Source organism: Drosophila suzukii, chromosome Y (assembly GCF_043229965.1).
Source record: "Drosophila suzukii chromosome Y, CBGP_Dsuzu_IsoJpt1.0, whole genome shotgun sequence".
NCBI lineage: Eukaryota > Metazoa > Arthropoda > Insecta > Diptera > Drosophilidae > Drosophila > Drosophila suzukii.
Genome location: NC_092085.1, coordinates 8,643,212 through 8,670,391, shown reverse-complemented (window position 1 = coordinate 8,670,391; position 27,180 = coordinate 8,643,212). Strand labels below are relative to the sequence as shown.

At 44.2% G+C, this 27,180-nt stretch overlaps 1 protein-coding gene across 1 annotated transcript in view; it reads right to left on the bottom strand.

Annotated features, from left to right (window-relative positions):
* Window positions 1-27,180, bottom strand: part of kl-5 (male fertility factor kl5) — a 341,950-nt gene that overhangs the window by 49,719 nt on the left and 265,051 nt on the right. Inside the window, exons 15-16 of the mRNA XM_070997903.1 lie at window positions 4,013-4,232; window positions 1,903-3,941 (exon numbers count right to left, since the gene is read on the bottom strand). Of these exons, the coding sequence (XP_070854004.1) occupies window positions 1,903-3,941; window positions 4,013-4,232 (2,259 nt within the window). The remainder of the gene's footprint in view (window positions 1-1,902; window positions 3,942-4,012; window positions 4,233-27,180) is intronic.

Genomic DNA, 27,180 nt, shown 5'->3' with positions numbered 1-27,180 from the left:
TGTAATCCGTTGAATATTTATTTCATGGACTTCAGAGAAATCGAGTTTCTCATATAGTGGCATCGAATGTACCTCCTCAGAAATAATGAATTTTATTGATATCCCGAACCGTTTTTGTTAAATATAAAAAATCATTCTTAGCAAATTTTTTAAAACTCAATAGAGCTTTTACATACGCGCCAAAAGAATATAAGGATTGTCGCAAACATGGCATATGGGTAAGTGATCTGGGAGAATTAAAGATGAGTAAGTATTTTAAAAAATTGGTTTAATTAAAGATGAGTAAGTATTTTAAAAAATTGTTTTAAAATACTTACTCATCTTTAATTCTCCCAGATCACTTACCCATATGCCATGTTTGCGACAATCCTTATATTCTTTTGGCGCGTATGTAAAAGCTCTATTGAGTTTTAAAAAATTTGCTAAGAATGATTTTTTATATTTAACAAAAACGGTTCGGGATATCAATAAAATTCATTATTTCGGAGGAGGAAGCTAATTTCGTTAAACCGATGTTTATATATAATTGAAGAACGTACCTTAAAGAGCAGTGTGCATTAAGTCCTTCCAATATTTAAAAAATTGCAAAGATTCACAAAAATATTAGGATAATGTTTCGTTTGCATTTTCTACCGTATATGTTTTACCGAAAATTTTACGAGTTCTAAAAGTACTTGCGCCGAGGGAGAGACATCAATTTCGCTGGCATGAGCTACGTCGTATTTGGGTCGTGGGATCTTGGCAAGTCTGAAGTACTGAGGTAAACTCTAAAAGCTTTGTAGACTTTTACATACGTTTCGTGAAGCTATGATGAGTTGGGGACACTTTTCGCATTGGTGGTGTAACTAAGCCGTATTTAAATGTTCAATAAACTCTCGCACTATGTTTTGCAATACGGCGGTAATTTTTAATGTCAGATTTGTTCCCCTTTTATGTAAAGAATGATAAAATATTCCGATCAGGCTTCTCAAAAACAAAATTTGACACACAAGTTCGCAATACCGGAAAAAACAGATTTGCCAAGGGAAGGCAATATGGAAATAGGTGTGATTCGTCGGAAAGTATGTAACAGGCAGAAGGAAGGGTTTACGACCCCATAAATAATATATACTCGTATTCTTGATCAGGGTTTCTAGCAGAGTCGATCTAGCCATGTCTGTCTGTCCGTCCGTCCGGTTGAGCGCTGAGATCTCGGAAACTATCAGAGCTCGGCTATTGGGACTTGGCATGCAGATTGCTAAGCTTCTTGCGAAGCGCAAATTTGTTTTAGAAAACTCTAAGAGCCACAAACCGGCAAAAGCTGTGGCTCCTACAGTTTTGATGCTAGAATAAAAACAAGAAAGAACGCTATAGTCGAGTACCTCGACTATCAGATACCCGTTACTCAGCTAAAAGGACCAAAGGGAAACGGAGATATGCAAGTAGCAAAGCGTGATTAAAATGCGCCACCTACCGGCGGCAGACAGATTTAAGCGTTATGGGCGTTAGAGTGGGCGTGGCAAAATTTATTTTGGATCAATCGATAGGTATTGACGAGACCAATACATTTCAGTTAAAATTTTTTAAGAAGCTCAGGAATCTGCACGCCAAATCTCAATCGCCTGCCTCTCATAGTTTCCGAGATCTCAGCGTTCATCCGGACAGACGGACAGACGGACATAGCTAGATCGATTCGGGTAGTGATCCTGATCAAGAATATATATACTTTATGGGGTCGGAAACCCTTCCTTCTGCCTGTTACATACTTTCTGAAGAATCTTTTATATCTTTTTACTCTACGAGTAACGGGTATATAAACAGTAATATGGTTTTTCGACGCGGCTGGCGACGGTAGAATCTAGTTGTTACCCCGATAAAAAATTCAAACTGAATTTATAGTATTTTTAAAGTCTATGTTACTACCTTTTGACGGACTCCATCCAACGTATCTTTTCAGTTGCTAGGCCCCCAATCAATCGGTTTGCTATGTCTATGGTAAAAGCAGTTTTGTCAGCTTCATCCTGGCACTTTTGCTTTTTGGCTAGGGCTTCATCATACTCCATTTGCAACGCATTCAGTTGTTCCTCCAATTCAGTGAGCCTTTGATTCAGAGCAGTTAGCTTATCGCGGGCATCCTTCAGTTCCTTCTCGGACTCTAAAAGAGCACGCTCCTTTGGCTCGACTATAAGATATACATCATAAAACCGGTTGATATTTATGACCCAAGAGCAGAGTCCGGCTGCTGCTGATGACTTCGCTAAAATCTTTTCAGGACTAAATTCAGAGTCTTGAATGTAAGGCTGAAGAGCTTTAATAACGTCTGGATGAATATGCTTTTTGTCATAGTTAATCAGGTTATCAAGAAACTTATCAACATTTCCCATCAAAACACGGCACGCTTTCCAGCTGCGATCCTTTGGAATCTTCCCCTTGCTGGAGAAAAGCACCAAAACAGCCCCACAAACACTGACCACAGCATCAGGTGGCGAGCCAAAAGATTTAAGTTCTGTAAGGTTATTTTTGTTTAGCGTGTTAAGGGCTTCCTGGGCAGCTATTAATGCTGGCTGTGCCTTAAGAAAATCTTCTTCGCAAAGTTTTGCTTTTGCAGTTACATCCTCTTCTATTTGGCGGACATTTTTTTCTTCTTTTGAGGCGAACGCTCTTTCTTTAGATACTTTTTCATTTTCAGTTCCAACAACCACAATCAGGTTGTCTGCTTCCTGGTTTTTAATCTTTAGCTCAACCTCTTGAACCTTTAAGACATCCTGGAGCGCGTCCACCTCCTTTGTACAGCTTGCAAGTTTTATTAGACCGTTTTCTAATCGCAAGCGACGATCCAGATTGGCTTTAACTTTTTCGTACAGCAACTTTGAATAGAGTGCTATCAGCTCCAAAAAGGATTTTGGAGTAGTGTAATTGTATCTTTTGGCGTTAGCTAAATATAGCTTGGAAATATCGTTCACTGTTTTGTGTACAAACGCCATAAAATTTGATACTGGAAGTGCCAGTTCCTTTGGCAATACTGTGATTTCAGACAGGAATCTAAGCGAGACTGACTCCAACGCTTGTTGTGGCCACTCATGAAACCAGTCAATGGTAGTACAATTAACAAGAGCTGGAAACTTTCGAGAACGAACACGTAGTGTAGCGCCAACTGGCGAAAAGCAAAGAACTACCTTTAGTAGGCTGCGTACTTTTTCGATAAAGTACTTCCAGCAATTTTCTCTGTTGTCTATGATCCCCAACTGCTTTACCTCATTGCGAACTGCGTTAACAATATTTTCTACTTCGTCATCCGGAAAGAGTTCATGGATATCACCTGAGGCAAGTAGGTCATTTACAAGGACGAGAAATTGCTCTCGAGCTACCTCTGAGTCCGTCATGAGAAAGCAACAAGCACTTGTCTTGACTCCAGCTTTTATGTACAACGTAGCGATGTTTGCTTTAAGGTCATTAACGCTGTAGTCTTTCGTTAGTTGTATTTGAAAAACATCTAAGGAAGATATGAATGATGCCAAACGCGTTAGGCTCTGCTTACCCGAACCACCGACACCAATAAGAAGCGCGTATCCTCTACTTGATTCAAGTATTCGGCTAATGCGACAAACATGTGACATTGCGTCATCAAAAAGAACTAAGTTCATGGCACCGATGTAATCGTTATAGCGGTTTTGTGCCTCATCTAACAGACTCTTTAATCGATCCCAACCTGATATAGGCATATATTTTATGTCTGTTAAACCCTTTGCAAAATGACAGTAAATAAGAGGCTGGGCATAGACAACATCATCATTCAAGCCTTCTATGCCCTTACGAACGACATCAGTCACAATCTTCTTAAACGTGTTGATATCAGTATAATCGACTAGCTTGTCACCGTACACCCGATAACATTCGTGAATCCACAGTCGAATCATTTGATTAGAATTCGGGCAAGTCTCGCAGTTGGAATATAGAACACCCTGCAAGAAGGTTATTTAAAATCTATGTTAATATATGTTAAAATAAAATATTTCAAAATTTTTAAACTTACTGTAAATATGTTCGCTATGTCACGTAAATTAAAATTGTAGTGAAACTTTATTGCAGTAGGTAGGAAGGAAGATGCAACTTTCAAATGTAGTGTGATGGCCGTGGTAACCATGTTATCACAAAGCTTTATAACTGATTTTTCAAATTTCTGCACTGGGTTCTCCATATGTTGCGACAGTATGGAGTTAAGTATATGGAACAAGGCATCCTGGCTGGGGGGGCTGCAATGAGATTGTCAATTATTAGGGCATCACTATATGGGAAACAGTACCTTCGGGACCGAAGTTTAAAAACAATCATTTTCTGAGATGCCATTTTTTTCATCAACACCAGACGCGACTCAAACATGTTGGGACGTGATTATCCAACTGGATCAGGTTGATGTAAAAAATCTGGTAATCTAAGTGGCCTCGACTATACTATATAGATACCTGTTACTCAGTTTAAGCGAATGCTAGATGGATGGAGATATGCTCAAAGCAACTCAGTTTTTTTCACTAACACACCTGGCCTCTAGCGCCACTTAACTTATTTTTATAGATCTACAAACGTCTTGGTGGCGTATTAGTGAAAACAGCTCATTTGCTGCAAGGGGTGTGCAATCTCAATTGAAATGCAAAATACTGAAAATTATTTGGTTATTACTTTTTATTGACTGGACCGATTTCAAGAGTAATTGGCATGTAGATAGGTGTTAATATTAAAAACAAACTCCCACTTAAATTTGAACAAAATATTAAAAAATAGTAAGTCCAAGAATCTGCATGCGAATTCCCAACACTCTTTTAAAGGGAGAGAATCAAGAATATATACACTTCATGGGGTAAGAATCGATTCCGTTTACCGTTTACATACTTTCCGACGAATATAGTATACCCTTTTACTCTACGAGTAACGGTTATAATGAAAGCAAAATAAGACTGCATTGATTTTTATTTATACAAACAAATTGTAAGGAAACTCATGGAGGTCCCACGACAAAAATTGTATATTTTTTTATATTTATAAATTAAATTTATATATAATAGTGGAAATTTAGGGACAGATAAAGTTAGCCACAGTGGATACAGGGGCCGAAGTGGTGCGCAAACACATCAGTTCAGGGAGATTCGGACCATTAAAATTAATAATTGTGGACATGGAGTTTGGCCAGCCTTACTCGTCATGTCTTCCATGCTAGAACCTCTGATAGTGGGGATGGATTTCTTGTGCTAGATTGGCACCAACATCCGCTGCGGCCGGGTGTCTATGACCCTTACCACCGGGGTGAGCGCCAAAACGAACAAATCAGTACAGAATACGGAGCACGGAATACAGTACAGAATACGGGCCTATCCCGTACAAAGGATCAACTATATTCTAGAGAGGTTGAGAAACGCAAAGTTCATTTCTTTGGACCTTCGCAATGGATACTGGGAGATCGCCATGTCTCCGGATAGTCGGGAACATACTGCTTTCAATGTTCCTGAACGGGGACTCTTTTAATGGCGAGTCATGCCCTTTGGGTTGCATTCGGCTCTAGCAACCTTCCAACGTGCCCAAGATAGTGTCATTGGCCCCGACATGGAACCCCATGCCTTCGCTTATCTCGATGATATCATCGTTATTGGGGCCACTCCAGAGGATCTCATGGAGAACCTATGTATCACCGAGGAAAATTGTGCTCGCCTCGGGACGGTAAGGATCCTGAGCCCTCCGAGCTATAAGCGTGATTTATACCCAGTTTCGATTCGGTGCTCCGACCAATGGCAAACGTATTGAGAAAGCATCAGAAACAGGACTGGATCAATGCCCCAGTATTAGCCTGCCCCGATTTTTCAGCAAAGATGACACTACTGACCGACGTGAGTAATTATGGACTTGGCGCCGTATTAACACAGATAGTCGACGGACATGAGCGCGTGACAGCGTACGTCAGTCAGAAACTCTATGTCGCCGAGTTGAAGTGTTCGCCTATGGCAAAAGAATGCGATAGTCTGGGGAATCTGTAAACTGATCACGGATCACTTGGATTTGATAAGGTCTGACAACATCGAGTATGTCGGAGAAAGTCGAAATACATGGGACCCCTTTCTGCTGGCAATCACTTCCAGCATATCCGAGGCGACGGGATACGGCCGAGAACCACTACTACCAGGTGCCTGATACGACAACGGTACCTCTGGAACCCGACTGGCGCCCAGGATTGCTTAACTACGGGCTGAGCAGCTGGGAGACGTGGCACAGAATAATATACAGCGAGCAAGCCAAGAACATGGATAGGATAAAAACACGCCAATATTATCCTAGGAGCCACGAAATTAAACCCATGCTTGGGTTCTTTTTCCTGGCTCAATTTTTGATCTCCTACAAGGCCTGAAGAGTACAGCGAAGATGACATCGCAGGGAAAGAGGTCCTTCGCTATCGAACTCAGGCGCCCATTGAGACGCCAAGCGCCAAATAGTTCAACGGCCAACTCCATGGCAGGCACTGAAGTCGAGCAGAGAAACGCAGCTCCAGGCGGAATAACAATGCCTCGCCGCAGTGCTCTTTCAGCAATGCCTCGCGGGAATACTGTGTGAAATCTGCATCTCCTCGATACTCGCCATATACAACCCTCCCGAGGACGTCCAGGTGGACGACTGTAGCGATGAGCCTAGCAACAAAATCAAAGAAGCACAAGGGAACCACAAAAGAACAGTTATTATCATATTAGTATTCGGAGTCAGAAAAAGAAGATGAAAAAACGAAGGAGGAATACAAAACTTTTTAACAGGGAAAAATACTCGATTTGGAAGGGCGCTGCTAGAGGAAAACTATTTTTTGAGTGTAATTGATGCAGAACAAACGGAGTTAAAACGGGCAAATAGAAATCCAAATAGCCTTATATCAGAATTTAAGTGACTCGTTTCTAGCATTTGCCTACAATGGAAATACAGCAAAGCAGATGTTTGACAACTTGGATATATATGACAGTTCGATATTGGACCACTTCTATTTATTTGATGATCTGGTAACTGAGTTAGTCGCAGAAGGAGCCAAGAAAGATGAAATGGACAAAGTGGCCCATTTACTTTTAACTCTTTCGACTACCTAAGACGGAGTGACAACTGCGATAGAAACTTTTCTCAGAGCAGCTTAACATTTCCCTTTTTAAGACAAGGCTTATGGATCACGAAATAAAATTAAAAGAAGTTAGCTGCAGGCTATAGGCAATCGATAGCCTAGAAATAACAACTTGCCGGCAAGCCGAAGTTTGTATACCCTTGCAGTTATAAATATTAAATTTAATTCAAAATTCATAAAAATATAAAAAAACAAGGAAGGAGGCTATAATCGAGTACCTCGACTATCAGATACCCGTTACTCAGCTAAAGTGACCAAAGGGAAATTGAGTTATGCAAATTAAGTATCTCACTAGTGAATTAGTTAAAAATGGATTAATTCAACCAACCTTGTAACACCTAGATTTCAATAACAACAAGGAAGAACGCTATAGTCGAGTGCCTCGACTATCAGATACCCGTTACTCAGCTAAAGGGATCAAAGGGAAATGTAGATATGCAAGCAGCAAAGCAAGATTAAAATACTCCACCTACCGGCGGTAGACAGATTTAAGCGTTATGGGAGTTAGAGTGGGCGTGGCAAATTTTTTTTGGATCAATCGATAGTATTGACGAGACAAATACATTTCAGTTAAAATTTTTTATCTAGCATGAAAACTGTGGGCGTCACAGGTTTGGGCGGTTTGTGGGCGTTGGCAAACTTTTTTTTGGGTCAATCGATAGGTATTGATGAGAACAATACACTTCAGTTTAAATTTTTTTTCTAGCATCAAAACTGTAGGAGCCACAGTTTTGGGCGGTTTGTGGGCGTAAGAAGCTCAGGAATCTGCACGCCAAATCTCAATAGCCTAGCTCTTATAGTTTCCGAGATCTCAGCGTTCATCCGGACAGACGGACATGGCTAGATGGACTCGGCTAGTGATCCTGATCAAGAATATATATAGACTTTATGGGGTCGGAAACGCTTCCTTCTGCCTGTTACATACTTTCCGACGAATCTAGTATACCCTTTTAGTCTACGAGTAACGGGTATAAAAAGTTCATAGCAACAAGTGCTAGTAAGCAAGCTTGCGGAGCAGTTTTAACTCAATCACATGATGTGGTAGACCTACCGGTAGTATTGTATCCGACTGTCTAGCTAAAGCAAGACACTGTCATGGCCCTAACAATTTCAGGCCAGTGTTCTGAATGTCAAAGTGATGAAATTTAAGTAGCTCGACTACTATGACTCACTTGGGGAACTGGTGTCTAGGAAGGAAAATATTATCTGTCTGGTGCAGAAGGAAAATATTATTCAATTTAGAACTGGACGGAAAATGAGAATCGAAATTTCGGGATAAGGAGTGTCTCTAAAGATTGGAACAGTCGGTCTTTATTCGAGTTTCTATCGTTAATGTTAGACTTGTTCCCCGGATGATGTAATTACGTAACCAATTGAGGAACTTTCTTGCTGACATTTTTAAGAACGAATTGGGTCAATTATTATCAATTAACAATCAATTCAGATCTTGCGCGGACTTGTGGAATCCGACTGTCTAGTTAAGGCAAAGCATTGTCATGGCCCTAACAATTTCAGTAAAGTGTTTTGAATGTCAAAGTGATGAAATTCAAGTAGCTCGCCTACTATGACTCACTTGGAGAACTGGTGTCCAGGTATGCAGAAGGAAAATAATATTTAGTAACTCTTTTTAAAAGGAGCAAGGGGAACATTATTCTGTAATTCATAACCCGTATCTAGACTCAAGACGACACAAAACCTTCTCGTGGTGATCCCCTGCAATTATACCCGTTACTCGTAGATTCGTCGGAAAACACGTAAAAGATAGAAGGAAGCTTTTCCAATCCCATAAGGTATATATATTCATGATCAGTATCACTAGCCAAGTAGATCTAGCCATGTCCGTTTGTAGGTCCGTCCGTATGAACGCTGTGTCATGCAGCCAAAGCACATTCGTCACTTTTATAAATGTAGCAACAGTAAAGGAATTAGTATTTTTAATAGACACAGGTACTGAAATATTCATATTGAAGAAAAATTGCGATGTTTTTAAATACAACCAAAATAATTATATAATCAATATGCAGGGAATTACAAGAAATTACCAAATAAAATATTGAAATTCAAACTTCTAAATATATAATCACATAATTTCACATAGTAAGTTTACAATTTGCTATTCCTTGTGATGGAATACTAGGAATCGATTTTATTAAAAAATACAACTGTCATTTAGATATTAAGCCATCTGAAAATGGCAGATAGATCAAATTACCTAAAATATCCGATTTATGTTCCAATAACATACAGTTCTGGCAACAACTCCATAATTCAGCCAGCAAGATGCCAAGTCGTTTGAAAAATTGAAATAAATTCAGCAGAAAACAGTGTATTAATTCCGATTCAAGAAATTCAGCATGGTACTTATTTTGCAAGTACCAGAGCAACAGTTCAAAATGCATTTATAAGACTTCTAAACACAACAAACATAGATCATGTAGTCAACATAAGCAACTTCAAATGTGAATCACTTTCAAACTACGATGTTGTTAAAACAGTCTTCAAAAAACGAGAAAGAAAAGGGGGATAGAAACAATAGAAAAAGGCTACGAATATAACGAATCAAACCGACTTTATTCCAAAAAAGCAAACTATGTCGCTGACCATTTGTCTGATATGGATTTGGCCATAGTTTGTAACTTGCTCAAACTTCCCCATAATAATGACGACCTGACAAAGCACATATTTTACAACTTGAAAAAAGATTTTAATGAGAACGATAACGACGAAAGCGAAGGTGATGAATCTGAAGACGAAAGCGAAGGGAATAAAGCATAAAGGCCTTGCAAAAATGTTAGCGAATAGTGAGCGCGAATTAACGAGTTTGGTTAAACTAAAGCAGGCCTTATTAGCCGAGTTTAAAACCGCGACAAACAGTGCACAATTAAACAAATTAATGGCTGACAGAAAAATGAGAAAAGGTGAAAGTCTGCAGAAGTATTTTTTACAAATGAAAGAACTAGCTTCTAGAGGGAATATAGAAAGCAGTTCCTTAATCCAATACGTAATCGATGGAATTGTCGATACCTGTGCTAATAAACTTGTGCTCTATATCACAAAAGGTCTGATCGAGTTTAAGGACAAACTAAAATGCTACGATGTAATCCGCGGAAAATCAAAAAGTGAGAGTAAAAACCAAGTCATGTATTCATGTATTTTAGTGTTACAAATTCGGGCACATCGCAAAAGAATGCCCAGAAAAGGCTTTATGTGAGAAAGTGGAAGCAACCAACCACGTTTATGTGCAAGTTATCCAGCTCATGATCCCAGCCTCTTTACCCAATTTATAAACAAACTCTTCATATACAATTCTTAGCTGAGAACGCTTTCCAGCTCGAGCGCCCAGCCGCCTTACCCAAGTCGTAAACAATTTCTTATAAACAATTCTTAGCTGGGATCCCCTTACTCAGCGTTCTCACAGAATCTCTATTAGCTCCCCCACTTCAATCGAAGTTCATTATTAAGATTCCATTGCGCCGCAGACCTCCTAACATAAACTAAGCTGGGTCCAGCTAATGTAAACACAAGCATCCGGTCAACACCCGGCGAGCCCCAAAACTGCAGCGTAATCCGTTTGGCAATTGAGCAGAGAATTTGATCATCCGATTGAAGGAAAATGAACATGTTGAATTTCCTGATTCGGAATCAATACACTGTCTTCTGCTGAATTTATTTAAATTTGTTGGACAACTTGGGATCTTGCTGGCAGAATTATAAAGTTGTTGCCAAAACTGTATGTTATTGGAACATAAATCGGATATTTAGGTTATTTGGTCTTATTATGAGCCAGTCTTTAGATGGCTTAAAATCTAATTGACAGTAGTATTTTTTCATAAAATCGATTCCTAGTATTCCATCACAAGGAATAGCGATTTTTAAATTTACTATACGAAAGTCGTGTGGTATTATAAATATAGACGTTCCGATTTCAATAGAAGTTATCTCTTTTGAATTGGTATATTGATTGTACAGGGTGGCCCACGAAAGATTTGCTTTTTAAAATCGCTATAAAAAAAGAACGAGTTTGTTGAACTAATAAGCTTTTTTATTAGTTATTGCTAAATTAAAATACGAATTTCAGGTTGCTTTAGGCTTGTTAACAATTTATTAGCGAGAAAGAGTACAGCAGGCGAGACGAGAGTGCATTTAATGTCGAGATCAGAATTCATACTGATTTTACAAAGGGACAGCCAGCCGAATGCTGGGCCCAAGAATTCAAGTACACAAAAAACGAGAGAGCTAGATAGAGAGAGCTACCTTACGCGATGCAATTAATATAAGAGATCGAATTAAGTTAATTAGCTGCTGCGGCTGCGTGACCCGACATACTCCTCCCGTTGGAAGCCTGGGTTTCAACATCATTCTTAAGGCGAAGCAGACACAGCTTGTTTATTGCTCGCTTTGTCACACCTGATGCTGTCTTTAGAACGGCAACTCGAGCAACCCCATCTCCACCAAACAGAATCTCGATCACTCTGGCGAGGGGCCACTTCATGGGGAGCAAGTTTTCGTCCTTGACCAGAACTAGTCATCGACAACCAGGCCAGGTTTTGGGATGCGCCACTTGGAGCGCTGCTGCAGTAATGGTAAGTATTCTTCCTTCCATCGGGACCAAAAGATCTGCTGAAAGTAAGCCACGAGTTACCATCCATCCAAGCAATTGAAGTTAAGACTGGTCACATCAGGCTCGACGAAAGACGAAGGCGGACAACCATTCAAAAAATGTGATGGGGTTAATACATCCAGCTCAGCCGGGTTTTCTGAAATCGAGACTAATGGTCGAGAATTAACAACACATTTGTTTACCGCCTTCATAACCGTCTTCCTCCCCTAATAGGCCAATATTGGGATCGAATTATGCCGAGTAATGCCCGCGGCCAATGTGCAGATTGCGTTCATGAAAGTGAGTAATAATGGCAACAGTGACCGAATGACTCCGTGGTAATATAATTGGATGCCGGCCATTAAAATTCAGAGAAGAATTCCTTAGCCGGCCATCCACTCTAAGAAGCCCAAGTTGGTCAATGAATGGCGAAAGAGATGCGAGCGAGCTGTAGGAGTGCACCATTCCCTTTGACTGCAATGATTTGATGTCATCCCATAAATGTGAGCGCTGGACAAGACGAAGCAACAGCAGAGTACCGCCTTGAAGGTCAGACACCGTGAGCGTAGGGCGATGGATGCGACTACTAAACTTATAGACGTATCCGAAAATTCTTTGAAGGGCAGCAAAGGAATTGGCAAATTTTGAGATTTTGTTAGTAGAATCCTCCGGCAAACCTCAAGCGTTGGCCTTTCAGCAGTGATTTGGGTCGGCCAGTCAGCTTTGGGGCCACAGAGGAATTTTGGTCCATGAGCCCAGAGAGGAGACTCGTTGAGCTCAGCAGAAAAAGCACCTCGGGAGAGAACGTCGGCTGGATTTAAAGATGTTGGAACATACGGCCACTCCACAGACTCAGTTAGCTCTGGAATGGCAGCTACTTGGTTCGCTACTAAAATATTGAATCTGGACGGCTCGTCTCGTATCCATGAAAGCGCAACGCCGCACTTGATAGGGAATCCACTATAACGAACTGATTTTTGTAGTCTGCTTGCTACGAGACTCGTGCGGCTAGCTCAGTATATTGTGTGTTCGTCCCACCAAATTTATATTAACGTGACCGCCCAGTAGCTCAGTGAGAAAGCACAGAATTCACGGGTTCGTATTGGGTTTATTGCGGGTTGGCCTTGACTCGTCGCTTGTGACCTTCGGTACTTCCGACAGTCCTGATTGACTCGACGACCTCTCGCCTTGATGACTCGGTGCTGCAGTCCAGTAGATCCCTGAAGATCCTCGCAGCTCCCTGAAAATCCTCGCATCTCCCTGTATATCCTCGCAGCTCCCTGAAGATCCTCGCAGCTCCCTGAAGACGCTTGCTCGATGCTCGCTCCTCACGCGTGACTTGGTGACTGCTGGTAACGACTCGGACTCGCGAAGGGGATCAGCCGTTCGGGCTTAGGGAAGCGTCACCGTTCTCAGGGTGAACAGAAGCTGCGCTCTCCAGGATCGCTCCTTTCGACATACCGCCGCCTGTCCCTTGCTCTGATCCGGATGGTCCCACTGGGGTTTCTGCTCAGCCCGCGCGGACAGTCAAGGCGGAACGCTAGGAAGCTGCCTCGAACTTTACTTCGCTTCCACGCCTAGTGTAAACGAACGTTCCACCCTAGCCTCACCCTTTTGCTTTTGGTCCGAGACGGTTCCGCGTGACTTTTGGTGCTCGGGGTTCGGGCACGCCGCTCCGGGACCTCTCAAGTCGAAGCCGTAGGGCTCTCCTGGACAAGATAAGGTTAATCGACCGCCTTGACCTAGCCGTGTGATGCCCTCTGGACCTCAGCTACCTGCGTTTCAATTCGGAGATTCCTGGTATCCCAATCCGGAACGTCTCCCACGGCGCTGCTTCTCTGGCGACTCGGCTTGCTGCTTCTCCCTTGTAGATTATCTGGTTGTTTGATTGTTCGCTTTGGTATCTGATTGATCTTGACGGTTTGACTCCTTGTGATCGACTGATCCAGCTGCCAGCGCTCTGCGGCCTTATATAGGGCCTCCGGGAACCGTTATTTCCCTGTTGCGCATGGCCCGCTGGATCTCTCCACTCCGGGTCCAAAGTCCGTGCCTCCTGGTTGACCCACTTGTCTTTCACGTACCGCTTCCAATCGATTCTCCGCCCACCGCCACCGTCCCGCTGATTCCCGTGATGCTTGTGGACCGCCTGTGTGCCGCTCCACTGCCGAGATGTGGCACTTCTTCTCCCGGTCCAAAGTTCACGGGAGAGTCCAAAGACCGGTGGAGTCCCGCCATCCGCTTTTGCACACGGCACTCTTGCCTTGCCCGCGAAGTCTCCATTATCTCTCGATCTCCATCCTTAGTCTCCAAACTCTCTCGCTCTCCATCCTGGGTTCCAAACTTTCACGTTCTCCATCCTTGGTCTCCACACTCTTTCGCTCTCCATCTTTGGTCTCCAAACTCTCTCGTTCTCCATCCAAGTCTCCGAACTCTCTTCGCCGCGCCGTTACTACGCGAATTCGCCGCGTATCTGGTAAGCGGCCGCCCATCTGTTGCTGCTTCTACTTGTCCGCTAACGTAAACACAAGATCCCCAATGCGATCCCTAAAGTCCGCTAACGTAAGCACCAATTTCCGAATTCCGCCGAATTTCAATTTCAATTTTAATTGGCAAATTGCATCGTCCTATTTTTCTACTCTCTTGAGTCACACTCACACTTTAAGATAAACAATTTTAATTTTACGTTCTCGCTGCCTTTGCAATCTTCAATGCTGAAATCGTAGCCCTGCAGCTGGAGACATCACCTTGGGAGTCGTCCGGACGTCCTTCAACGTCTTCAGCGTGATCAGTTGTGCATGTGAACGGCATCCCTTCCACGGGATGCGTCGCACTGGATGTAGAAATGTTTCTTGAAATCCGCATGAACCAGAACCGCCGCTCTCGTCAAGGCCAGCTTCAGGTCATCCACTTCCTGTGTGGCGCTGGGACTTAAGGAAAACTTTGTGTATCCAGACTTCTTCAAGGACTCGGAGAATGGTGTGGCTAGCGTAGCAAACTTCTTGACGAACCGTCGATACCATCCCGCTGTGCCGAGGAAGGCTCGTACTTCCTTCATTGATTTCTCTAACCCCATGATCAATCCGACTGCTTTCCGACTGTGGGCTACTCGATGTATTTCAAGTGCGTCTGAAAATGTGGAGCGAGGACTAGCAGGTCGTCTAAGTAGACGAAGACGTTGGATCTGAGCTCCGCTGGTATCACCCGATCCATGAGCAACACCAAGCGTTGTGCCGCGTTGCACAGCCCGAATGGCATCATTCGAAACTGGTACAATGTCCTGCCTGGAACGGTGAACGCAGCTTACTTCTTGCTTTCGTCATTCAGTTCAATCTGCCAATCGCAAACTTGAGTTCTACGCTGGAGATCTAATGCGTCTGATCTATCCTGGATAGGATTCCTTCAGTACTGGGCAGAGGGTATGCATCCTTAATGGCCAATGCGTTCAACTTCCAGGCATCCAGACAGAACCTGTCTTTCCCTGGCTTTGACACTACTTCTGAGCGGTTGCTCCACGGGCTTTTTCTCTCCTCGATGACACCCAGCTCAAGCATCATATCGATTTTTTTTCGTCGACCACCTATTGCTTCGCCAGAGACATCGGATACGGACGATCTTTAAACACCCGAGCTCCTTCTATCAACTCAATTTAATGCCTCTCCATGCTGGTGACTCCGAGGCCATCCCTTTCAAAGGTAAGAAACTCATTTGATGTCAGCTTTTCCTCCGCAGAAAGGCTCCAGGATTCGGGTTCCTCCCTTACCTTCCTTATCGGCATAGTGCTCCATCTGGCTGGCATGGATTTTTTTAGCTGCCTGCACGCCTCTCGCCACCGGCTTCCCTACGACGGTTGGGCAAAGTCCGAACTCCCGCCAGAGGTCCACTCCGAAATACGCAGTTTGTTCCACGGCAGGCAGCTCCAAGCGTCCGATAAAGGATCGATCCTCGCCAGAATCCGTCCGGACTACGCAAAAATACGGTTGGACGATAACTCCCAGCGATTTCGCGAGCTATCGACAGCCTTTGCCCAGCACACTTAAACTGGCCCCCGTCCCCAACAAGCCGGTGAGCTGCTTGCCCAAGGTCTCCACGTCGGCGAAGGATCTAGGATCGGCGGAATCGATGCGTTTTACGGCCGCCACCACCTCTCGTCGTCTGGATCTCCTTATCCTGAAGCGCTCCATTGCTTTCTGGACTCTCAGTGAGACTAGGCGCATGCCGGTCAGCTGATGTTCCGCAAAGATCCGGTTCCGTGCCTCCATATAACGACGAAGCCTTTCTTCCTCCGGTAGGTATCTTAACAATTACTTATATCTAAAAGATTGATCTACTTCCTTCGGAACAACTTCGCGGGAATCCAACCTGGGCGAGCCGACCGTTTTCCGCGCGATCGGGACATTTCGGAGTATTCACGCCCGGTCTGCCGCACCGGAAACAAAACCTCCTCCAATCCGTAGCCTCGCAATCCAGGAATCCGTACTCCGCTGCCACGCAACTCCAGCAACCTGGCTTAAATGGCCACGGAGCTCGTCGACTTCGAGGTTTTGCTGCTCGTCGATTTCGTCCGGTATGAGCGCCTCGCTGCAAGAAAAAGCGCGCCCTCGTCAACCGAAATTCCTCTCTACTTCGACGTAATCCTCCCGAAGTTCGTCCACCTTGAGTACATCCATTGCGTAAACGAACATAGCTATGTTGTCCCTCAAGCCCTTTTTTACCACCTTCACCAACTGCCGCTCTGGCATTGGTTTTTTCAGGCGTGAGGCGAGTTTCTGCATGGAAAGTATGTAGTCATCCGCTCTCTCTCCCAGCTGTTACTCACGCTGTAGTAGCTCGTGCATCCTTTCGTGTTCCGTCTGATGACCACGGAACCGATCCATCAGAGCCCTGCGCAGCTGGTTCTAAGTGACCACTCTGGATTGGCGTACATGTACCCAATACCACTCCGTCGCTCTGCCCGATAGGAGTACGCGGAAGTTTCGCAGAACTTCATTCCACGAACACTGATGGCCGCCGCTCCACGAACTCTAGACGGAGCACGAAGTCGTCTATGGAATGGCAATCGTCCTCACCGCCGAAGGAAAGGTTCCATCGGTCCATTCGGTTTCTGGCTCAGGCTACTATCGAGCCCCGGTCGCTGCCTGGGCGGCAATTCCGATGGCCTTCGGTAGCATTTATCCGTATATTGCCGCTGATGAAATTCCGCTGGTCTAAAGACGTCGTTCAGCAACATCATCATGTCCACGGAGCCCTTCTTGCTCTCCTCCCACAACGTCTGGCTTACTTTTAACTCCTGCAACGCGCGAATGGTTTGCGTCGCCTGTGCCACAGCTGCGCTCATCGCCGACTCCGCCGATGCATCCCGTTCCAGGTTAAGCTTTTGAGGACTCTTCTGCTCCGGAACCAGAAGTTGCTCCGGCGCCTCGAAGATCGCCTTGATCCCTAATTCGATCCACCTCACTACCGCCTACCGGCGTTCTGGGTAAACCCCCAGTCAGCGATATCCGCGGCAACTCAGCAGCATCCTCTACGTCCGTGGACCAGATATAGTCCTTTTCGTCGCCAGGAGGACACATTGCCCTAAGCTAGTGGCCGTGCCCTCGGATAGGATTTTCAGCTATTTTTTAATAAGTACTGAACTAACTCGTCACTAATAAATAATATAAATACAACGATAAATAAATAAACAAGATAACAAATAAATACGATAATAAATAATATGATAAACAACAAAATAAATAAATAAATACGATACTAACTAATAGCAAAATAAATAACAATAAAACAAATTTTCCTCACTTCCATAAACCTTTTTTTTACGAACACCTATGTATTCAAATTCTCTTATTTTTTTCTTCTAGCAGCTCTGGACCTGGGGAGAAGAAACCGACCCCTATCCTCCCGTCACCGCCTAGCCGTTCGTCAACTGAACTAGCTATCACACGTGGTGATAGCCGCCAGTTAAGGACATCGGCAGTTTTGACTCCTGTTGGCTTTTCTTTCCCGACCTCATTTTCTATTTTAAAACGGGGTTACTGTTCAGCGCCAAGCGTTGCCACGGGTCACGACTACGAAATTAAGTGTATAACCGACATAAAATTAGAAATCTAGAACGGCGAGATGAACCCAGGAACCCAACATCCTAACAAAAAAAACATTTTAAAAAAATAAATAACAAAATACAATCTTTACAACTACTTTATCACGGAAATTATCATAGATTTACTTCAGTGTCTCCCGTGAAGCAAAGGAAAACTTTGTGTTTCCAGACTTCTTCAAGGACTCGGAGAGTGGTGTGGCTAGCGTAGTAATATTCTTGACGAACCGTCGTCACACTCACACTCTAAGATAAACAATTTTAAGATAAATCTCTTAAGCCGAGGTTTGATTACTCGAGGCAGTGCTGTCCGTTTTTGAGAATCAATTCAAGCAGTTGAAACGAGTGTAAACTAAAGACCAGTGAATATTAAATAAGTTTGACCTAAAATATTGTAAAAGTGAATAAGAGCAGTTGAAAATCAAAAATTAATTTTTTTAACAAATTACTTAGGGAGAAAGTTAATTTACACATAGATATTGTGAGGAGTTAAATAACTCCCCACAAATAGAAGCAGCAGCAGATGGCCGGCCGCTAGCCAGATACGCGGCGAATTCGCGTAGTAACGGCGCGGCGAGAAGAGTTTGGAGACCAAGGATGGAGAGCGAGAGAGTTTGGAGACCAAGGATGGAGATCGAGAGAGTTTGGAGACCAAGGACGGAGAGCGAGAGAGTTTGGAGACAAAGCATGGAGAACGAGATAGAATGGAGACTTCGCGGGCAAGGCAAGAGTGTCGTGTGCAAAACAGGATAACGGAACTCCACAGGACTTTGGACTCTCCCGTGAACTTTGGACCGGGAGAGGAAGTGCCACATCTCGGCACACAGGCGTTCACTTCGCTTTACGCCTAGCGCAGACGAACGTTCCACCCGGCTTCACCCTAATGCGTGACGTCCGCGACGCTCCTGCGCTCCCCAATGAGCTCGGGCAAGGTACCCTGGGTCGTAGACAACTTTCCTGTCCAAGCTGACGGTTCTTCGTCGTACGACTCTTTTGCTTGTCTCTGTCAGACCCGCCGGGGAAAAAAAAAAACAAACGCCTTGACTTAGCCGCGTGATGCCTTCCAGAACTCAGCCACTTGTGTCTCAATTCGGAGATTCCTGATGACCCAATCCCGAACGTCTCGACGTGGAGATCTTGCTCCTTTTGTGTTTCCCACGGCGCTGCTTCCGACGACTCGCTTGGTTGTGGCTCCCTCGTAGATTAGATTGCTTGACTGACTGTTCACTTGGTACTATAACTGATCTTGAAGGTTTGAATCCTCGTGATCGACTGATCCAGCTGCCAGCGCTCTGCGGCCTTATATAGGGCCTCCGGGAACCGTTTTTTCCCTTTTGCGCACGGCCCGCTGGATCTCTCCACCCCGGGTCCAAAGTCCGTGACTCCTGCTTGACCCACTTGCTCCGCCCACTGCTGCCATCCCGCTGATTCCCGTGATGCTTGTGGCACGCCTGTGTGCCGCTCCACTGCCGAGATGTGGCACTTCCTCTCCCGGTCCAAAGTTCACGGGAGAGTCCAAAGTTCCGTTATCCGGTTTTTGCACACAGCACTCTTGCCTTGCCCGCGAAGTCTTCATTCTCTCTCGCTCTCCGTCCATGCGATTATGCGCTCCCTAAACGCCATCTTGAGCGACTCTGCTGTCGCACTGCGCTGGGACACCAGTTCCGTCCATTTCGAAAACCTGTCTATCATGACTAGCAGCATTTGGTTCCCGTGCTTAGATCTTGGTAGGGGTCCAACGAAGTCTGCACATACCGTGGCCCATGGTTCCTCCGGCACTTGGGTCAACATCTTCCCGGCCGCCTGCATCTGATTGGGCTTAAACCGCATGCAAATCTCGCATTTTCTTACGTGTGCTCGGGCGTCTCTATGCATGCCTGGCCAGTAGTATCGGGCTGCCAACCGTGCAATTGTCCTCCGGCTTTTTACGTGTCCCGCAGACGGTGCGTCGTGGTTTTCCCTCAACACTGTTTCTCGTAGCGACTTTGGGACGCACATCTTCCATGACGCGACGTCTTCACTGCCTGCTCCATGAGGTATGTTTCTGTACCGTGTCTCACCATCCATAACATAGTCTGGGTACTTCTGCGGTATATTTTCGCCCATATCCTTGATCCAGCTGCACCCTCCTGAAGTTATTGTTGCCGACGCCTCTTTTAATCCTCGTAGCGTCTCTGGTAGTGGTTGTCTTGATAATGCGTCGGCCACCACGTTTTGCTGACCCTTTCTGTACGCTATCTCAAAGTCGTACTGTTGTAGCTTCAGGGCCTATCTGGCGATCCTTCCTGAAGGGCTTTGGTTGCTGTTGAGCCATTTCAGGGCCATGTGGTCGTTTACTACCTTAAAGTTGTAACCTTCCAGATATGGCCTGAGCTCCCGGATCGCCCAGACGATCGCCAAGCACTCCTTCTCCGTTGTTGAACAGTTCTTCTCCGCGCCGTTCATTGTTGGCTCGAATAGAAGATTACTCTTTCGGCCTTTTCGGTGTCCTGGGTCAGTATTGCTCCGATGGCGTAGTCGCTGGCGTCTGTTTGCAGGATGAAAATTCTACTGAAGTCCGGGCATGCTAGCACCGGATCTGCCACGAGTCTTGCCTTTACTTCCTCAAACGTCATCTGGTGCTCTGGTCTCCACTCCCCGGAGTTCTTTGACGGTCGATGGCGGTTCCAGTTCGGCGATGGCGGCTACTTTTTCTGGATCTGTTCCTATTCACTCGCTCGTCACTCGATGTCCCAGGTACAGCAGTTCCTTATTAAAGAATTGGCATTTTTCTGGATTCAGCCTCAGGTTTGCCTCCTTTCGTTTGTTTCTTTTGTGTTCTTCCAGTGACATCTCGGGGCCAATTACTTGGTCCAAAACTCGCTGAAACGTTGCCGACGCCGAGTGAAATCCGAACGGCATTACCCTCCACTGAAACAGACCTTTGCCTGGTACCGTGAACGCCGTATATTGCCTGCTATTGCCTGGTCCTTCAGGTCCAAACTGCTGATGTACCGCGCTTCCCTTAGTTGACCCAGGATGTAGTTTATGCGAGGCATCCATCACTGACTTCGCGTTAATCTGCCTGAAGTCGACACACAGTCTCCACTTGCCTATGTGGATGATTTAATATCTGGTGGTAAATCAAACACCAGGCCAGCAGGTGGGAAAAAACTTGCACAAATATAACCAAAATACACTTATTGCTTCTGCTACTAACTCAAATCATATGATATGTTTATTTTGCGATGCACGGGATCATTATTTGCCGAAGTGTTCTCGATTTTTAAATTTGAGTCCGAATCTTCGATATAGAGAAGCAAAGAAGTTGCACCTTTGCCTCAACTGTTTGCGCAAGGGGCATAGTTTTCAGCAATGCAAGTCGACACACTGCAAATATTGTCGCATGAAGCACCATTCGTTATCACACATGAACCATGACCTATCCGCAACATCCACCTCATTTTCATCTCCATCATGCGATCCATCCTCGAGCTCTCAGCCATTACCATCTACTTCATCAGCATTAGTATCATGTTCGCATACATCATCGCATCCTGATCATCATTTACTAAGCCCTCCACCCAAAACCTTAAACATTTTGCCGATCGACTACGTGTTGCTTCCAACTGCTATTATCTACGTTAGAAATAGAATTGGAGCATTTATGCCTTGCCGAGCAATTTTAGATTCGGCCTCCCAGCTAGACGTTATAACCTCTCGCTTAGCTAGCCAACTAAACTTGAATCATAGAAGATCGCAAACCTTGATTTCTGGGATAGGAGAATCTTCCATGATCTCTGATAAGATTGTCGATATTCTTGTGCAATCACGGGATGCAAGCTATCGTGCGGCATTCACAGCGGTTGTGACTCCCAGTATTACTGATTATCAGCCCCATTTCAATATAAATGCAACATCATGGAGGATACCGCAAAACATTTCGCTCGCTGATTCTTTTTTCAATCCATTACAATAAATTGACCTTTTAGTCGGTGCTGGGTTGTTTTTCGAAATATTTTCTGTGCGACAAATTTATTTGGATAGGGCTTTGCCAACTCTTCAGAACACCAAACTTGGTTGGATAGTCTCTGGAGGGTTATCATCGAACATGCCAACTCATAAATCGGTTTTACAAGCCAGCATCAAGGACTCAGCTGATTATTCCGATGACACACTTGCCGCCATAGTAAAGCAATTTTGGGAAATTGAGGACTTCACTTCGTCTAAGCCATCTTTATTGCCGGAAGACTTGCGATGTGAGCAACTTTTTACTAAAAACTGCACTAGACTTGGAAACGGCCAATACTCTGTTCGTCTCTTGTCCACTTTCGGATTCGAATCTCTAGGTGATTCTTATTGCTTGGCTCGTCGTCGTTTCTAGAGTTTGGAAGCTAAACTAGATAGAAACCCAGTCCTGAAAGCTCAGTATTCAGCATTTTTGAGGGAGTATATTGATCTAGGTCGCATGTCTCTTGTAACTAAGGAACCGTCAGAAACACAATTCTTTTTGCCCCAACATTGCGTACATAAGCAGGAGAGCACGAGTACAAAGCTTCGTGTCGTTTTTGAGGGGATCTGCTAAAACAACTTCTGGTAGCTCTCTGAACGACTTACTTTTGGCAGGACCAACAATTCAACAAAAAATCTTCAATATACTGCTTCTCTTTCGATTTTTTAAAATTTTTTTGTGGAGATATTTGCAAGATGTACCGTTGAGTGCGCGTTTCGTACCCGGATGATTTTTTGCAGTTCATAGTTTGGAGAGAGAGCTCCACGGAAGAGTTGAGTGTTTTTAAATTGAACACGGTGACTTATGGAACCAAGTCAGCTGCCTTCTTGGCTATAAGGGCCATGCATCAACTCTCTTACGATGAGGAGGAATCATTTCCTATTGGAGCAAAAATTGTTCGTTGATATTCCTATGTGGATGATTTAATATCTGGTGGTAACTCAAACACCAGGCCAGCAGGTGGGAAAAAACTTGCACAAATGTAACCAAAATACACTTATTGTTCTGCTACTAACTCAAATCATTTGATATGTTTATTATGCGATGCACGGGTTCATTATTTGTCAAAGTGTTCTCGATTTTTAAATGTTAGTCCGAATGCAAGTCGACTCTCGGCAAATATTGTCGCAGGAAGCACCATTCATTATTACACATGAACCATGACCCATCCGCAACATCCTCGAGCTCTCAACCATTACCATCTACTTCATCAGCATTAGTATCATGTTCGCATACATCATCGCATCCTGGTCATCATTTACTAAGCCCTCCATTTAAAACCTTAAATATTTTGCCGATCGACTACGTGTTGCTTCCAACTGCTATTATCTATTCTTGTGCAATCACGGGATGCAAGCTATCGTGCGGCATTCACAGCGGTTGTGGCTCACAGTATTACTGATTATCAACCCCATTTCAATATAAATGAAACATCGTGGAGGATACCGCAAAACATTTCGCTCGCTGATTCTTTTTTCAATCCATTACAATGAATTGAGCTTTTAGTCGGCGCTAGGTTGTTTTTCGAAATATTTTCTGTGGGACAAATTTATTTGGATAGGGCTTTGCCAACTCTTCAGAACACCAAACTTGGTTGGATAGTCTCTGGAGGGTTATCATCGAACATGCCAACTCATAAATCGGTTTTACAAGCCAGCATCAAGGACTCAGCTGATTATTCCTATGACACACTTGCCGCCATAGTAAAGCAATTTTGGGAAATTGAGGACTTTACTTCGTCTAAACCATCTTTATTGCCGGAAGACTTGCGATGTGAGCAACTTTTTACTGAAAATTGCACTAGACTTGGAAATCCTGTCCGAGGAGCCAGTCGTTGTCGTCTAGTAGGACACCTTTCCTCAGTTTGAATTTGATTGCAGCACGATGATCATCAAGATCTAGGGGAGGAGCTCGAGCAAGCACCTGTACTGCCACCGTGGACACGGTGCGGCATACAGGGAGGCATCCTAAGAGAATGGTTCTCTGGCACGAGACTTACCCACACTCGCAGCCTTGTACCAAACAGAGGCACCGAATAATGCACAGGGCACCATTAGTCCGCTATAAATCGTTCCGTTCGCTCGAGAACTGAGCCCCCAGTCGTCACGGAGCACGTCATGGGTAGCCTGCCAGCAAATAGAGTGCAGCTTTTCATAAACGGTTGCTGTCTTTAATAAACTCTCATATTTAGGCGCATAATGCCATCTCTATCTTATGCAATATTTGCGTTCGAGTTTGGGCGGCGTGGCTATGGAAGCGAGCGTGAACCCTCGAATGCCTTTCAGGCACACGTTCAGGCAATATTCGGCTTAAAGGGGTCGAGAAGGGATCTTCGAAGGGTCTTCGGGAGCTGAGTGATTGCATGAATTCGCATCTGCGAGCAATTTGAACACTGGCCATTGCGCAACACATTTTGGATGGACTTTTAATTCACCTCGTCACTCGGAAACTGGGACAGAGGACACGGGAAAAATGGGAAGAGGATTGGTCAGTCACTGAGCTATCTACCTGGGATGGTATGGAGTCGTTTTTGGAAAAGAGGTGCAGGATGATGGAAAACTTGGATCAAGCCTTGGTAACTCAAACACCTGGCCAGCAGGTGGGAAAAAACTTGCACAAATATAACCAAAACACATTTATTGCTTCTGCTACAATTCAAATCATTTGATCTGTTTATTTTGCGATGCACGGGATCATTACTTGTCAATGTGTTCTCGATTTTTAAATTTGAGCCCGAATCTTCGATATAGAGAAGCAAAGAAGTTGCACCTTTGCCTCAACTGTTTGCGCAAGGGTCATAGTTTGCAGCAATGCAAATCGACTCACTGCAAATATTGTCGCATGAAGCACCATTCTTTATTACACATGAACCATGACCAATCCGCAACATCCACCTCATTTTCATCTCCATCATGCTATCCATCCTCGAGCTCTCAGCCTTACCATCTACTTCATCAGCATTAGTATCATGTTCGCATACATATTCGCATCCTGATCATCATTTACCAAGCCCTCCACCCAAAACCTTAAATATTTTGCCGATCGACTACGTGTTGCTTCCAACTGCTATTATCTACGTTAGAAATAGAACTGGAGCATTTATGCCTTGCCGAGCAATTTTAGATTCGGCCACCCAGCTAAACTTTATAACCTCTCGCTTAGCTAGCCAACTAAACTTGAATCATAGAAGATCGCAAACCTCGATTTCTGGGATGGGAGAATCTTCCATGATCTCTGATAAGACTGTCGATATTCTTGTGCAATCACGGGATGCAAGCTATCGTGCGGCATTCACAGCGGTTGTGACTCACAGTATTACTGATTATCAACCCCATTTCAATATAAATGAAACATCATGGAGGATACCGCAAAACATTTCGCTCGCTGATCCTCATTTCAATCAATCACAACGAATTGACCTTTTACTCGGCGCTGGGTTGTTTTTCGAAATAATTCATTTGGATAGGGCTAGGGCTTTGCCAAAACAAACACCAAACTTGGTTGGATAGTCTCAGGAGGGTTACCATCGAACATGCCACCTCTTAAATCGGTTTTATAAGCCAGCATCAAGGACCCAGCCGATGACACACTTGCCGCCATTGTAAAGCGATTTTGGGATATTGAGGACTTTACTTTGTCTGAACCATCTTCATTGCCGGAAGACTTGCGATGTGAGCAATTTTTCACTGAAAATTGCACTAGACTTGAAAACGGCCAATACTCTGTTCGTCTCTTGTCCACTTCCGGACTCGAATCTTTAGGTGATTCTTATTGCTTGGCTCGTCGTCGTTTCAAGAGTTTGGAAGCTAAATTATTTTTGCCCCACGATTGCGTACATAAGTAGGAGAGCACGAGTACAAAGCTTCGTTTCGTTTTTGATGGATCTGCTAAAACTACTTCTGGTAGTTCTCGGAACGACTTACTGCTGGCAGGGCCAACAATTCAAAAAAAAATCTTCAATATACTGCTTCGCTTTCGTTCTTTTATGTATCTGCAAGATGTACCGTTGCGTGTGTGTTTCGTACCCGGATGATATTTTGCAATGCATCGTTTGGAGAGAGAGCTGCACGGAAGAGTTGAGTGACTTATGGAACCAAGCCAGCTGCCTTCTTGGCTATAAGGGCCATGCATCAACTCTTACGATGAGGAGGAATCATTTTTTATTGGAGCAAAAATTGTTCGTAGAGATTTCTATGTGGATGATTTAATATCTGGTGGGGACTCAGTTGAGGAGGTGAGAGAAATTCGTCGTCAGGTGAAGGAACTACTGTCGCGAAGCCACTTTCCAATCCGCAAATGGTGTTTAAATAAGTCAGCAGCCCTGGAAGGAGAGTCTGAATGCGACAATGAGCAGTTAATCAAATTTCACGATGGATCGGACGTCGCCAATGCATTGGGACTAGTCTGGGATCCATCTTCTGATCAACTCCTATTAAATTTTTCTCAGCTGCCAACCAATCAACGACCCACTAAGCGGGTTGCGTTGTCAACTATTGCCAAGCTCTATGATCCACTCGGCTTAATAACTCAAATTTAAACAATTATCTGGGCAATGCCAGAGCCCATTCTTTCGTCATGGGGGGAGTTGACCTCACAGTAATCGGTCGTACGGATCTTAAAATTTCCACGATTCGTACTGCAACCAAGGGCTTCCGTTGAGTTGCATAGATTCTGCGATGCTAGCATGTCAGCTTATTGAGCGTGTCTATACTTGCGATCGGAGACCAATGGAGAATCGAAAGTCCATCTGTTCTGTGCCAAGTCAAGGGTAGGTCCATTGAAGGCCTTAACAATTCCAGAGCGCCGTTCTGTGGCTCTAATCGGGGCCGTTTGCATAGACAGTTCATCAAACTGCAAGTTACTCAACTCTTTCGATAAGCTGCATACATTTATCGGTTCATTTCTAATTGCGCGCCGTTAAAAGGTCGTATTTCGGTGGAGCAGATCAAATCTAAAACAGTACTTCTTTTGAGGAGCAACAGGTTAACTTGGCGAAGGAGTATGGATCTCTTAGCCAGGGCAAGCCGTTTCCTCAGAAAAGCAAGCTGGTTACTTCGCGTGGGTGGAAGCCTTCAGAACGCAAACTTTTTTTTTTTTTTTTTAAATGTTTTGCTATTTATTTATTGAATCTTCTCCCTTTGGATACTAACAATAAGTGTATCAAATCTTAGACTAATTAATCTAACTCACAGTCGTATGACTGATGTTGTGCTAAAGGGGCCCGAAAGTTATAGCTGGCTTGGCAGGTCGTTGCGTTGTAGACGGGATCGGCTGGAAACCCAAGTCAAGCCTCTTGCGAGGCGATTGGGGTGCACATAGAGTTTTTCGGTGTAGGACGCCTCTTGTTTGTCTATTTCATCTTTAACGGTAAGAATATACCA